General features: G+C 40.7%; 2 protein-coding genes across 2 annotated transcripts; one reads left to right on the top strand and one right to left on the bottom strand.

Moving 5' to 3' along the window:
- Nucleotides 1-5,890: 5,890 nt before the first annotated feature.
- On the bottom strand, nucleotides 5,891-8,819 carry eci1 (enoyl-CoA delta isomerase 1). The gene is made up of 7 exons (XM_074696355.1): nucleotides 8,707-8,819; nucleotides 7,698-7,823; nucleotides 7,493-7,620; nucleotides 7,227-7,373; nucleotides 6,962-7,083; nucleotides 6,646-6,824; nucleotides 5,891-6,319 (listed from the first exon to the last, which is right to left on the bottom strand). The coding sequence occupies exons 1-7, from the start codon at nucleotides 8,807-8,809 to the stop codon at nucleotides 6,153-6,155; spliced, it is 972 nt and encodes a 323-aa protein (XP_074552456.1). The 5' UTR covers nucleotides 8,810-8,819; the 3' UTR covers nucleotides 5,891-6,152.
- A 1,329-nt stretch (nucleotides 8,820-10,148) lies between these two features.
- Nucleotides 10,149-13,965, top strand: LOC141809371 (growth hormone secretagogue receptor type 1-like). Its single transcript, XM_074696361.1, has 5 exons — nucleotides 10,149-10,284; nucleotides 10,580-10,755; nucleotides 11,557-12,367; nucleotides 13,172-13,255; nucleotides 13,766-13,965. The coding sequence occupies exons 1-5, from the start codon at nucleotides 10,149-10,151 to the stop codon at nucleotides 13,963-13,965; spliced, it is 1,407 nt and encodes a 468-aa protein (XP_074552462.1).
- Nucleotides 13,966-15,251: the final 1,286 nt, after the last annotated feature.

The following is a 15,251-nucleotide window of genomic DNA, read 5'->3' as shown; positions in this document are numbered from 1 at the left end:
CCTTAATTCCTTTCTCTCTAAAGGATAAAAAAAATCCAACATGTTTCAATCTACATTATTTAGACTGAGTGACTTTTAATAAATGCGTCTCTTTTCAAAAACTGTTCAAAAATTTGCGTCAATGATCACGTAGAAAATAATTGCCTTACAAAAACTTTTGCACCCAAACTCAGACTTTGTTTAACAGTGGACAAAGAAAACCAGCTGATGATGGTGAAATCCTGGGAGCAAAATCCCAACTGAGCAAGTCGACTTCAGCCTCCTCACGTCAGCTCTCAGCTGATCACCAGCAGATGTGTGAGAAGTTTACAGGTGTTCCTGTCAGGAACTTCCTGACACCTGCTGATTAGTGAGGCAACCTGTGGACCAGATCTGGATCTCTTTCTTGACAAAACCACTTAGGTTTAAATAGAAACACACAAGGTTTGTAACAGACTCCCTTCAAATACTTCAGACTTCAGCTTTATTTCTATCAGACACATTTTAAAACTTAATACAAACTAATGCAGAGAAATGGTTTGTTTTTTTTATTTGATATTTTTTTATTTGATATTTCTACATCATTGACAGTTTTATAATTTTGTTACTCAAAATACACATACACTTCAGGAGACAAAAACAAACAAATATTGGGGGTGTTGTTTCCTTTTTTTGTTTTTTGATTGTGGGGAAGCCGGATCACCCGGGGAGAACCCACAAAACCCATATTTGTTTGTTTTTGTTGTTGGTGGGGAAAGAAGGAAGCCACAGGAGTGACTTTAGGTGTAAAGGGGAGGAAGATGAGACTACTACTGCTCAATCTCAGTTGAACAACAAGCTGCCTCCTCCTCCTCCTCCTCTTCCTCCTCTCTGCTCTCATCCTTGTTGTCAATTTTCAGCTCTTTCTCCTCCTGTTCTTTGAGAGCTATCAGTTCTTCCTTTTTTGCTTTGAGGCGTCTTCTGAGGGTCTTTTCCTCCTCTGTCTCCGTTAGGAAGATCTTACACCATAAGCTTCTCTTCTTTTTGGTGATGACCTGAACCAGCTCGGTCTTCTCCTCCTCCAGCTCTTGGACACGGGTCAGTAGCGTCTTTTCTTTCTCGGCCAGCTCCCTTTTTTCTACCTCAGCTTTCGCGGCTTTGGTGGTCAAGGTGGTCGCAAGCTCCGACACTGTGGTGTTTTTCACCACCAGCTTCTGGAGTCTGGAGTTGGTGGATTTGTTGTCGTCCTCCACTTCTTTGACTTGGCTGAGCAAACTCTGGTTCCTCTCTTCCAGGGCTTTGTTGTTCTCTTCTAGCTCTTTCATTTTGGCCATCAGAGTCTTATTTTCCTCACGGATTTCCTCTTTATCCACCTTGGCTACTTGGGCTTCAGTGGTTAAAGTGGTCTCCAGCTCAGACAGTCTGAGGTTTTGCACCTTGAGCTCCTGGATTGTGGTTTCCATAGAGCTGGTCTTCTCCTCAGACTCAGTGACTCTGTCAGTCAAAGTCTTAATATTCTCCTCCAGACTCCTCTTCTCCTGCTCCACCCTGCTTAGCTGAGAGGTAAACTCTTTTTGTTTCTCCTCCATCTCTTGGGAGAGCTGTGCTTTGGTCAGGGAGAGTTTCTGGGAAAGACCCTCTTTCTCGTCCGTGAGGTCTTGGATGATGCTGTTGCTCTGGTAAAGTTGTTTTCCGGCTTCCTCCAGCATCACCTGGTTCTCTTTGAGTCCAGAAACAGCCCTCTCTTTCTCCTGAGACACGATGTTTATCTGGTCTCTGAGCTCAGAGATTTCCCGCTGCTTCTCTTCCTCCAGCTCTGCCATTCTGACCAACAGAGTCTTTTCTTTTTTGATCGTCTCCTCCTTTTCTGCATCAGCTGCCTCGACTCTGGTGGTCAAAGTCTGGTTTTTCTCTTCCAGATCAGTCTTTTGCTCTTCCAGCTCTCTGGTTTTGGCCATCAAAGTCTTAACTTTCTGAATTAGCTCTTCTTTGTCCTCCTCAGCCTTTTGAGCCTTGGTGGTCAAGGTGGTCTCCACATCAGACATTCTGCTGTTCTGCACTTTGAGATCCTTGATTCTGTTTTTCAAAGATGCCATCTCCTCCCCAGACTTGGACAGTTTGTTGGTCAAAGTCTGGTTTTTCTCTTCCAGATCAGTCATCTTCTCTTCCAGCTCTCTGGTTTGGGCAATCAGAGTCTTATTTCTCTCAATCAGCTCTTCTTTTTCCACCTCAGCTTTTTCAGCCTTGGTGGTCAAAGAGGCCTCCTGCTCAGACAGTCTGATGATTTCTGTCGCGAGCTTTTCTCTCTCCTCCTTCTCCTTGGTGAGCTGGTCTTTCAGAGCTTTATATTTCAGCTCCCAAGAATCCTGTTTTTGGCTCTGAGTTTCTTGGCTCTTGAGCTGGACTGTGGTCTGGATGAGGCGAGTAGAGAGACTGTCCTTCTCCTTTCTGAGGTCCTGGATGACGCTGTCCCTGAGTTGAATCTGCTTCTTCACTGTCTCCAGCATCATTTCAGCGTCTTTGTGCAGAGAAGCAGTTTTCTGGCTCTCGAGAGACGCCTTGAACATCTCTTCTTTGAGCTCAGAGACTTTCTGCCTCTCCGCCTGCAGCTGAGCAGAAACCTTGTCTATCTGCTCTTTGTTGAGGCGCTGGGCAGCCTCCATTTGCTCCTCCTTGAACTTTAGGTTATTTTTGAGCAGGGTGATCTCAGTCTCCTGCTTCGAGGTGGTTTGGATCTGCTGCTGGAGTTCATCTTTGAACCCATTTTCTCTCAGGTCCATGAGTCCCTCCAGGCGGTTGATCCTGTATTTGTAATTATGGATCCTGTAGCCCATCCTCATCCTGTCGCTCTGCCACTCTTCAGCCTGCTCTGGCTGAGGATGGTGTGGTGTATTTGTGGCACCATTCATAGGTTGAGTACGCTCTTCAACCTGGGCTGATGCAGCGCCACGTCTAGCACGGTTTCTCCTCTGTGCGTTTGAGTTCATGTTTATCGTCTGTTGCAGAGTGTTGTGAATTGTAATCTCTGTAATCGTCGACGTTGTCTCTGAAGTAGTTCAAAGTGGAATGAAATGGGGTGTGTAAGGTTAGAGGAGGTATAGGCTTAGGGACCAGTGACATCACAGTGACTTGACATCACAATGACTATGACATCACAAGATCGAGACAACAGCAGAGTCCGGAACTTCCTCCACCTTGTTTACTTTTAAAATCCAACAGTAAGAATTTAATAACAAGTGATAATATAATAAAACTTGTAGTTAAAACATTTCTTCACCAGATGAAGCTTTATAAGTCAAATATTGGCTCATAACCTTCTTTCTATGCCATGTTTGTCATGTACATCCATGACTTTTCAGACTTTTAAATCCTTGAGTCCAGTATGATGTGAAACAGAGTAATGGGAATGTAAACAGAGTAGCTGGGGAGTTTTAGGGCATGTTGAGGGCCATAATATTTTATTACAGCATGTAAAGGCTCAAAATGTTGAAGCTTTTTCTTATGACTTTATAAAACAAACCAATAAACAGAGACACAACCTTACTGTCTTTACCAGGAAGTTCTCAGAGGCACTACACCTCTTTGTGCATGAACTGGCTGTAAAGGAGAACACATTTCTATCGATGTCAATCAAACACGTCCTGTTTCCCAATTTTTGAAGGATGAGAGAAAGTTGAAATAACTTGAGCTCTTCAAGATGATATTGCTGCTGCCTTTTCAGTTTTATTTTTGTTTTAATTTACTTTGGTCATTGATATTTTTATTCTATTTATATTTGTGTTGTATTTTTTGGTTATTATTTTCTCCCTGTTTCTATATGTTTTTGTCTTATTATCTTAAAATTATTTTGTTGTATAGTACAGTTATACATCATTGCTTTTGCTGCTATTATTATTTTTTAAATTACATGTTAAAATTTGATAATAATTATTATTAATTTTTTTTTTTTACATCTTCTTTTTTTCACCCCTTTGTGTCAAAGATACAATAAAGATGTTGTAATCCTTCATCAATGAACTTATATTTTGTACAATAAAATCCCCTGCCTTGGCCCTGAAACCAGAAAAATTCATTAGAACTGAGGCAGCATAAGCCTAGAAAAATGAGGCCTGTGCAGAAGTATTAGAAGTTGCTGTTCATCGAGAATCCGCATGAGGCTGGCTGCAGAAATACTGGAGACCAAACACACCAAGCAAATACACTGACTTTTAAACCATTAAAAACTTAGTTGTAGCCTGGTACAAAAAAGGGCTTGGGTCTGAAACACTAATGTCACTATCAGCACACACTATAAAGGAGCTGAATTCTCTTCTAACTTGGCAGATTAGAAAATATTAGGACTGTCTGATTGTCCAATCAAAGACACTCACATGGCTTATGGTCGGCCTACAAAGTGACGTCAGTTACAACTTAAAAAACTGCAGAAATTAACATGTTAAATGAAAGGGATAAACACAAAGATATGAGCCAAAGAAAAAGAATATGTTCAATTTTTAACTGTGATAAAGATACAATTAAAAACAAAATGATCAAAAGCTTTTGGTGAATGCTGTTATAAAAAGGCCACTTAATAATAAACACTGATAACTTTGTCTTCCATGAAACACACAATAATTTCTTTCTTTCCCTTTTAGCTCCTCTTGGAGCACCCTTATTATATGTCAACATGTTTCAAACATTAATTCTTCTGCACAAAAACACATCATATCCCTCACACCATAACCAGGGCTTGACATGAACTTTTTTTGCTCACCAGCCACTGTGGCTAGTGGTTTCCCAGAGCTACTAGCCACTCAGCATTTTCACTAGCCACAATGTTGTTGTTGGATAATTATGGTTAATGTGATTAAAGCGGATGATGACATGCTAAAGTTTACTTTAAATAGATTTACAACCTTTTTGACCTTCAAATGACCCCTGTGCACACTCAAATAAAGACTACATAAACTCTGAAACGGTTGTTCTCCTTGAATACAAAAACATGGACACTATTGTAACAGAGTTATAAAAGGAGGAGTTTATCATTGCATTTAATGAAAGTTGTGAAGGTTGAAGATTAACTGAAAAGATAAAAACTGAACTGAAAAATCTAGCTAGAAACACTGTCTGCTTAAATATTTATTTACAGCAGTAATTTTCTGGACTGTAAATCACTCTGGAGTATTTCTGCTTATTATGTCCGTTTATCATTGTAGTCAAGCTAGATATTAGCTAATTATGACCGTCTGTCAAAAAAAGGATGGCTGCGTCCTGCCTGCAACACAATGGACCAGCCACATAGCCGCACTGCAACAGAACGGATCCTGTGTAAGGTGACAGATTGATTTGATTGAAACCTATTTTAGCCGCCAGGACCAGACAGCTGTGCTTCAAGCCCTTAATCTGCCACAGGTGTCTGCCTCCAGCTCTGAGATGCCTGTGTCAGGGATAGGGTCTATCTGAGCTGTCCTCTTTTAAAACGAGGCTCTTTTGTAAATACAAATAAAAATGCAGCAAAATAAAGTACTGATCTTAACTTCAAGCTTTATCTAAAAACTTGATTTGGTTGAAAATCTTGAAGGTGTTACCCATCTCCTCTGAAAGACTTCTTCAGTTCCTAACAGAGCGGTGGACTGAGCTAGAAAAGCCTCTGAAGGCTGCCAGTACGGTTGTAACATCCCCATCAGTCCCCAGATCATCTCAGGAGCTAGGTCAATGACTTACCCATTGCCTCTCTGACAGCCCTTAGACTGTTATGACCTATAAGGGCTTCAGTATCTCATCAAGTTTAAAGAGTGTTTTGGGTTGTGTTGAAAACCTTTGCCTCTAACAGAGCCTGGCCGTTTCTGAAGTTTTGAAGTTGAGTGTAGATTCATCATCACCTGCTGTTCTTGGTCAGACACATGAATTTACTCACAAACATGTTTATTTTTGTTTTTACTTTAATCTTAAAAGTTACAGCAAATATTAACTACACACACAGCTGTTCATCAGACCTTTACATGTTGTTGAATCATTAGCTTATAATAATCCTACTCCAGACCTCTTCTGGTCCATGCCCAGTAATAGGATCAGATATATTCCACAGATTTATATCATTCTTTATTGGTTGAGTAATGTTAGATGAAGGGCTTTATCTAAAGAATTTAGCACCAGTGATGGCATTAAACCAAAGGCAACCCTGTGTCAAAACATTTTGGGACCCTTTCTGGCTTTTAGCTCTTTCTCTTTTTAAGCATCTCAATATACATCCGGAGCGATTTCTGAATGGAGTCCTTTGTGATGAAGCCGACAAAGTTCTGGATGTCCGCCTCTCTTTTAGACACTAGCTTTTCGATGGTTGGCTTCCTCATCATGGACTTGGTGATCTGTCTTGCATGATCTGCAAAGGGAAAAGATAAGAAGTGATTCCAGGGAGTGGATTGAAGGGATCTGTACTGGTCTTTTAATAGATTCTTGTTCAGTAATTACATTTGCTATATTCTTTTTTGCACTTCAGTTTGAACAATATACAAACAAAATGTGTGAAGGAGGATTTTAAAGTTCTATTATCTGAGTTGATTTGGTTATTTTTGGTTTACTGGTTAGTTGGTCTTATTTCTGGCATGCTATGTGGTGGCATTTATTGACAAATAAGACATCAGTGATTCTAAAGTATTCTTCAGCATTAACCTCCAACTCAGAGATGCTAAAATATTCAGATAGTACCTGGGATGGTCAACCACTTTTTCATGGTCTGAGCAGCTGTGGTGAGGACTTGGTCTTCAGGGACCAGCAGGTCCACCATTCCAATCTTAAGGGCATCTTGGGGGTTGTAGAGCAACCCCAGCTCCAGGGATATCTCTGAGGTTCTGTGGCCCACTGTGTTGGTGAGGGTGTCCTTGAACCTGCACACAACATCATTTTTTTTTCTTTAAACAGTATAATAAAGAAGAAGAGTCATATGATTCATGGCGAACAAACTTTCAGATTCTCGGATATTATCAGCATAGCATCAGTGGTCTTCGTGTTTATAAGTTCTTACCAAAAAGGTGCAACAATGCCGAGCTGGGTTTCATTGAGGCCAATGGTATAACGAGGGTTGTCTGCCATTATTCTGTAGTCACATGTCAGAGACATCAGGCAACCGCCTGCAGGACTCGAACCCTGAAGAAAAGTGACAAACACACATTTAGTAGTTATCTACACATTAGTGCTCAGATTTAATCCATCCAATCAACACTTTTTTTTCTAAATATAATGGGTTATCCTCCGTTTCTGTCTCTGTGTAGATGTGGTCTTTTGCATACATTGATTGCAGCTATGACGACCATGTTGGAGCTGTAGAGTTTTAGCCACATTTCCTGAACTGCTCTCCAGAACTCTCCACAGCGCTCTGGACTCTTCCCGTACATCTCCATGATGTCCAGACCAGCTGAGAAGACCTTTGGCTGACTCTGAGTAGAAATGACAAGCACAAATGATTTATCATCCAGCAATAATATTTTACACAATGCAAGCATGAGGATACTTCCTAACCCTCCAGTAGAAAGATTTGAACAAGATTTGACCATACCGAGGTAAGGATGAGGCCTCGACAGCTCTTATCCATCTCCAACTTCTCCACATTGATACATATCTCAGTAAGGAAATCTAAACTGAGGCTGTTGACAGGTGGATTCTGCAAGTGCATCACCGCCACACCTACAGAGAAAGAGATATACTCAGCTGATACTTTGAGATATGTGATTAGAATTAGAGAATAACGTTAAAATCTTTACCTGTGCTTTGGTCAAACTCCACTTTAACCTTCGGTGTGGTGGAGTTGTTCCTCCTCTGAGCGACGAAGGCTGGAGACACACGCGCTGCACCATGGCTGCTGCAGGAGGACAGCTGGGACAGAAGATCTACTCATACAAACACAGAAATACAACAGGACATAGGCTCATTACTTCTTTAACCAATAAAGAATAAAAATCATGTAATGCTAACACATCATTAATTATATTAAATGCCTTTTTCAACTTTCAACTAATCTCTCTTTGCACAAGATTAATTGTCTGTAGCAGTTCTTGACTCATCACAAGCATAATCAAATATTTCAACCTCATATCTTTTATGTTGGCCATCCCTAACAAAAAATGCAAATTATTTGACTATGACAACCTTTTAAACATTAAACTGGGCAAATTGGTCACTCTAAATTGTACTTAAGTGTGAGTGAGTGAGTGTGTGTGAATGGTTGTCTGTCTGTGTCAGCCCTGTGATTGACTGGCGACCCGCCTCTCGCCCAATGACAGCTGGGATAGGCTCCAGCCACCCGCGACCCTGAACAGGCTAAGCGGTTTGGAAAATGAATGTATGAAAAAAAAAAAAGGGTTGCTGAAAAATCTACTAAGCTCAAATTTTCATATGGCTCACCAAGTGTTCCTTAAATCCTTAGCATATTAGCCGGAAATTAACGCGTTAATAATGTAAGACACTCACAGGAGTAAGTCTTAAGCATTAATTTATGAGAACTTCTCCTTTGCCCACTCCAAAAGTCAGTAAGAAGAGGCTTCACACGAAAATAAAACGTCAAAAGAAGTCATTGAATTAAAAGTTGAGAGCCTGACTGTCCTGTAACCTTTGTCCTAGTTTCTGCAGCTAACACTGAGCTCACACAGCTAGCAGCCAGATCACCAAAAGAAAAGAGACTCAGTAGAAAGAAAAAAAACAACAAGAAGACGCTAACTTTCAAGTCATGCATCTAGGTGTGTTTATAAAATGTCAACATTTACGATTCCTTACTTGAAACGCCACACTTGTTTCTCAGCACAGCTCTCAATGCCATCATGTTTTTAGTTCTGTGGTGAGCAGCAGCGGGGTTGCCAGGTTTGGGTGAGGGAAACATAAAGAACAAGCCAATCAGCCAATGCCTAACAGTGGGGAAAAAACAGCCAAATGCCGCAATAATGTGTGGTCATACTGATACAAAAAGTCTTTAAATGGTAGCTATATCATACATTTTTACTATTAAAGAACATTATCATTAAAAGTAGCCTAATACCGCGTGAATACCGCGTGAAAACCGCGGACCTGGCAACCATGGTAATTCTTCTTCTACTCTGATTTGGATGTTTCGCTCGAGGCTCGTCTAAGAAGCATGCCGCCATCTGTTTACAGGGGTAGAGTACTGAGTGTAGATACTGGGGGCAATTAATATAAATGCTCTCAATTTTTGGTTAGAAAACTTGAAGATTATGTAGAATAAAAAATATATACAATATTATAAACAGGACTTTTTAAAGCATTGGTCATTTGTCGTCTTGTCTTGTCAACCTAGAGCAGTTTTTCTTTTTATTCCAGGGTTTTATCCTGATTTACAAATTAAGTGTTATACATAAGACAACTTTAAAATATAAGGGGGAAAAAAAGAAAGGATAAGGGAAATGAGCACTCTTACTTTTAAAATTCTGAGGCTTCTTTTTCAAAAAATACATATGCGACTATAACTATGACCATTGGCCAAAATGATAAACAGACCTGTGTTGGGCACATACTTCAAGCCCCCCTGCCTAGCAGGGACACGCCCCTGATGAGAGGGCAGAATGGGTGAGCGAACAGATTTTCTTGGAGTGTAAGTCACAGCAAGCGTGTGACTACAGCAGGTGATACACTAAGAACTGAAGCTCCTCTCAGTCAGTGAGTGCATATTTTTCTTTTTTTTTACCTTGTATTTACTCAAGTACTTTTTAGTGCATGCTTGCATGTAATCCCTTTTTGTCACTGCAGTTATCATTGATGTGTTAGTGGGTGCAAAAAAATAAATTGGTTGAATTTTAAAGTGGTTGGTTTAACAAAAAAAAATTAGCAGGACAGTTTGGTTAGGTTGAAATGGGAAGCTCTCTGTTATGTAGAGACATCTCTTTGTACCAATTAAAGCTATCTTTTAAGGATTTCAGAGATTCATTCCCCCTGCATGTGAATTGCACGTGTCTATTCCTATACCAAAGTTTAAACTTTGAGTCATGCATTTCCATATGATTCGATGTGATGTGTTTACATTTCTTGTTTTTCTTTTGTTCCGACCAGACAGACTTCCCCACCCTCACCGTCCCATCCATGTAAGCTGTGATTGAGTGTAATAGGAAATCCATTACTGTGCGTCACCCCAGCATCCCGTAACCTGGGGAACATACAACGCTTCTCCCTTCTTACACCTCTCCTGTCCTTCTCCACCCCATAGCATTATGGATTTTATGGAGCTGGGAGACATGGGTAGTGGATGTGAAGATGAGAACTGTGGCCTTTCATCAGGCTCCCTCGAGGACTGCCCCAACCAAGAGTGCCTATGGGAGGAAGCTGATTTTGGTTTAGTGGAGTTAGGTGAGTGAAAAGTTTTAGTTTGTTGGTGAGAAGGTTTTGGCTGGTTATGAAACTGACTGAAATCAGCAGTGATACCAATAAATGATGTTTAAAAGTTGCCAATATACAAGTACTTAGTATTTGAATATGCATGGTGGAAATAGATTGGCATTTTAGGTTTTTAATGGTAGCTTTACATATGGAATACAATTTTTTAAAATAAAAATAAAATAAATAAAATGTAATTGTAATTTATTAATGAATAAGAATTCATACAAAGTGGATCTAATGAAACATATGATATTTGATGTTTCAGTGTGTGTGACTGTCATTTATATCCCACTGATGCTCCTCGGTCTCCTGGGGAACATTTTAACAATTCTGGTGGTTTGGCTCCGCCCCCACATGAGAAGCTCCACCTACCTTTACCTGAGCAGCATGGCTGTCAGTGATCTGCTAATACTGCTGCTTCTGCCTCTGGATCTGTATAAGGTACAGACACACACACACACACACACACACACACACACACACACACACACACACACACACACACACACACACTAAGTGTTTCAAGTGTCAAGTGTTATTGCCTTTAATATTCATGATTAGGAATGGGTACCCTACACATTTGGAACAATATGGTACCGTTGACTGGCACCTGGTATGGGTACTGAGTGGTACCAATTTTTTTGTGTGTGTTAATGTGGTAATAAATATTAGATTGTTTAATGATAAAATCTCGAAGTTTTTCAATTAAGCATGTATTTCTCTATATAAACTTGCAAGGCTGTGTTCATGTCTGGATTGGAAAATCCACTCCTTCACAGTCACAGGGATGCGTTTAGGTACCTAAACATGGTACCATTTGATACTATGTAAATTGGTGCTTGGTACTACGGACTGAATTCGCATGGTACCCATCCCTATTCATGATATGTATGATTCAGCTGAAGGTTGTGTCAGGGCAGATAAAACAGCATATGACACATTCATGTTCTTGTCTATTCCATCCGCTGTTGCTTTCCCCTCAGGGGTGTACCTGCTGTCAAATGACATTATCTTCCATTACATCCAAAGCTTTGTCATACCCAGAGTATCATCTCTGCTACACAATCACATTTGAAGATCAAATAAGGTGTGGGAGAGAAACAAATAACAGTGTGCGGTTTTGAGAGTCTATGGGCAGAAAAGTGCGGCTCAAAGCTCTGACTGGTTCTTTGACCTAATGAAGCAAACTGAAAATGTGCATTACATGTCATAAAGGTTAAATCATTTCTCCATCTCTCACAGCTCTGGAGGCCCAGACCCTGGACATTTGGAGACCTAGCCTGTAAGCTGACTATGTTCCTCTCAGAGTGCTGCACCTTCTGCACAATCCTCCATATCACTTTCCTCTCCATTGAGAGGTACCTGGCAGTCTGCTGGCCAATCACAGCCAAGACCCTGGTGACACGCCGCAGAACCAGAGCTCTCATCGGCTGCCTGTGGCTTAGCGCAGCCATCAGTGCAGCGCCGGTGTTGGTCATGGTTGGGGTGGAGGAGGTCAGGCCTGAGGAGCCAGGGCTTGGTGGATGGAGGGAAGACATGGGGTGGACAGGAAGAGAAGAAGAGCAGGGAGGCTTTAATAAAGATGGAAGAGAAAGAGGAAGTGGAGAAATATTACCAATGGAAGGAGAAGAAGAGGGAAGAAAGTGGGAAGGAAATGTTGGTGAGTTAAACTGGTTAGGAGAGACAGGAGAAAGAAATGAGGGAACAGACAGGAAACAAGGAGATGAAGTAAAAACTACAGATGAAGGAGGAGGCAAAGAAGAGGAAATTCAGGAGGAGCAGCAAGAGAAGGTAGAAAAGGAGTATAAACTCGGAGGAGGGGAAGAAAGTGGAGATGAAGGCTGGAGTTTCCCTGACAGCAGAGAATGCCGCTGCACAGACTACGCCGTTTCATCCGGCCTGTTGTCAGCCATGATGATTCTCTCCAACTTGTACTTCCTGGTACCTTTCTGCATCCTGGGACTGGTTTACAGCCTGATTGGACGGACACTGTGGCTCCGCCCACAGAGTAGCCGAAGAGACCAGAGTCACCGGCACACTGTCAAAATGCTGGGTAAGAAACTCACACACACTGCCACACTGTGACAGGAGCACACAGAAACTCATGCTGGAAGAGTAGAGACTGATGCTTTTTCTCCTTTTGTGGGTTGAAAAATATAAACAAGATGAAACATTTAGACAGAAATAACCATGAAGACCGTCATTACATCTGTACCTCTTCAATTTCTTTGAGATCTGAGGTTATGTTAGCTACTCTTAGCTGTTTGGTGCTGAAAAAGCTTAAGAAACTCCTTGTTGGAGAGGTTGTTGAAGGTCTTGTTGAAGACCACAGCTGAACTTATCATCAAGTTTTAAGACTGCACAATGGGGTCAAAGTAGATTTTTTTAATATATATTCTATTTTTTCCCTCAAAAAACAAAGCGTAAGGAAAAGAGTAATACTCGTAAAATGGTGGTAAGTTTGTAAGACAAAAAAAATAATGACATTTGCGGGAAACAAATTAAAAAAGTTTAAAATCTGCAAGAAAAAAATGACAAACTTTTTGGAAAATAGTCTATGTTCTTCCCTTTTCTTATCACAAGTATTTTCCCATAACTTCTCGCCATTTCACAGATTTTCTGCTGTTACAAACAAATTTGCAAATCAACTTCAAAAATTTGTGACTCTCAATTTCTGTTTCCATTTACTGATATATATTTTTATTAAAAAGGCCAATTAATAAATTTAGAGCTGCAGGACATTTTTTATCTACTTTAGACTACAGTTAATGCATTTTACACTGGCTGTACAATACTTATACTTGTTTTTTAATATTGTTGACACTGTTAAAAGATTTCTGTCTAACCTTCTTTTCAGGAGTGATCGTATTGGCCTTTGTCCTCTGCTGGCTGCCCTTCCACGTGGGTCGGACCATTTTCTCTCTTTCACAGGGCACCAGCACTGAAGGACAGGAAGTGTATACCTTTTCAGCTGCACACTCAGAACTGAGAAATCATTCTAAAAGCACGGACAGAAACGTCTTTGATTTAGATATAAACATAGATATGCATTCGGGGGATGCAGAAACTGAGATGCACCCAAACACTAGCACACGACATGAGAACATGAGCACAGACCTCCACATATACCCTCAATTTATAGCACACACAAGAAAAAACATCATGCAGAACAGCACAGGCACTTTTTCAGATAATGACACACAGAGAATCACAAACACACTACAACAACCTTCAAATACTAGTTTTGTCACCAGCACAAACCCACACAGGTCACACTTTCCAGATGAACTCAGACTCGCTAATATGTCATACAGGATGCAAATTTGCAAGGACTCACATGAGAACAAACCTCCTGCCTCAGGAACAAGCCCGTACCCTGTGACACCAACCCACCCTCACAGTAATATACCTTTCAACGTAACGTACACTCACCCTGACTCGTACTACTTTTTGTACTATCTCTCTCAGTATTTCAACCTGGTGTCCTCTGTCCTCTTCTACCTTAGTGCTGCTGTCAACCCTTTACTGTACAATCTGATGTCCACACGGTACAGACACGCTGTGCACAGCCTTATACAGGCACGCTCCCACACACAGACTCCACGTCGGCGCACGCTCACAGGGCAGCACTCTGCCACTACCACGCTGTAAGGGACGAGCACTGAAAACACAGACACAGCAGTCAAAAAAAGGCAGAAGGAAAAACAAAACAAGTCTTTAATTTTATATTTTTTGGGCAGGACTCCTTAACAAAACACAGCTGATAGGACTTCTCAGTTTTAAAAGGGCTAAAGTTCATTACTTAGCAACTCTCCTGCTTTATATTTACAATTTGGGGGCTTGATTTGTTGGACGTCTCAGCTGGGGTTAAAATAGATTAAGTTTTGTCCTTTCATAAATTGCATCCCAAAGGCCTGTAGACACACAATAGTGTAAAAACACAGCATAGGGGTATCATTCAGATGAACATGTGACATGTCTTGAAATAAAATATATTACGTTACATGATCTGATATGTCAGATTCTACAACAAAAGCTTTATTTGATTCACAATGCGGCTTTTATCACCTCTGTGAGGGCAGTTGCGTCTGGAAGACAGTTTAACCTCAGGCTGAGATAGAAATGATTCAATTGTGGACAATAAACCGTCCATTCCTGTCATCAAAGTTTTTTCTCTGTGTCTGAAAAAAAAATCAGATACAGCACCTCAGCACAGATAAATATGATACATTCCAAAAATTAAAAAAATGATCTTTCTTTATCTTATGTCTTCTGGTTTTGTTGCTTATGTATTTGTATTTGATATATGACTGTTACCAACGTATACTTTGTAAAATGCAATAATCTTTTGGTGCATCCTTTGGGGGAACCATTGAAGATGACTGTCTTGGTTAATTTTGTCCAAGCTTTGTTTGCTAGATGCTTTTAAATAAAATGTTACCAGCTTTTAAAATGCTGTTCTGTCCTTTGTGTCTTCTTTTATGCAATTTCTCGGCAAAATTTAACATTTTATTTGAGAATTAAGTAGAATGAAGTGACATGACAAAACTAGGTAATGCTAAGAGTCCCCTGTGTGGACAGGCCGTACAAGAGACAAAGAGCCAAGTCCTCATCTTTGATTATAAAGTGCTGAAGAGCCAGAGAGACAGACAACCATTTAAAAAATCATGGGAAAGGCTGAAAAAGCTTTCTGTTGGCTCTGACTAAGGAGGTGGGAAGAGTGGTGAAGTCAGCTGGGCACAAGTCAGGGGCAAGAACCCCCCAAACCGAGTCCCTTAGGTGGGTGTAAAGTAGAGTGCACAGACTTTTTGAAGGGAAGGGACAAAAAGGAAAAAACAATCACATCATACAGCATGTTCTTGCCACTGAAGAGAGCACAAAGTTTTATATCTTATCGAGGGCACTTTAGCATCGGTTGTTGCCTCCCAAGGGGGCAG

This window comes from Halichoeres trimaculatus, unplaced genomic scaffold (genome assembly GCF_033239565.1).
Source record: "Halichoeres trimaculatus isolate MK-OKI-2021-1 unplaced genomic scaffold, fHalTri1.1 fHalTri1_scaffold_20, whole genome shotgun sequence".
In the NCBI taxonomy this organism is placed as follows: domain Eukaryota; kingdom Metazoa; phylum Chordata; class Actinopteri; order Labriformes; family Labridae; genus Halichoeres; species Halichoeres trimaculatus.
Note: the sequence above shows the minus strand (reverse complement) of the source record. Positions and strands in the feature narration are given on the sequence as shown.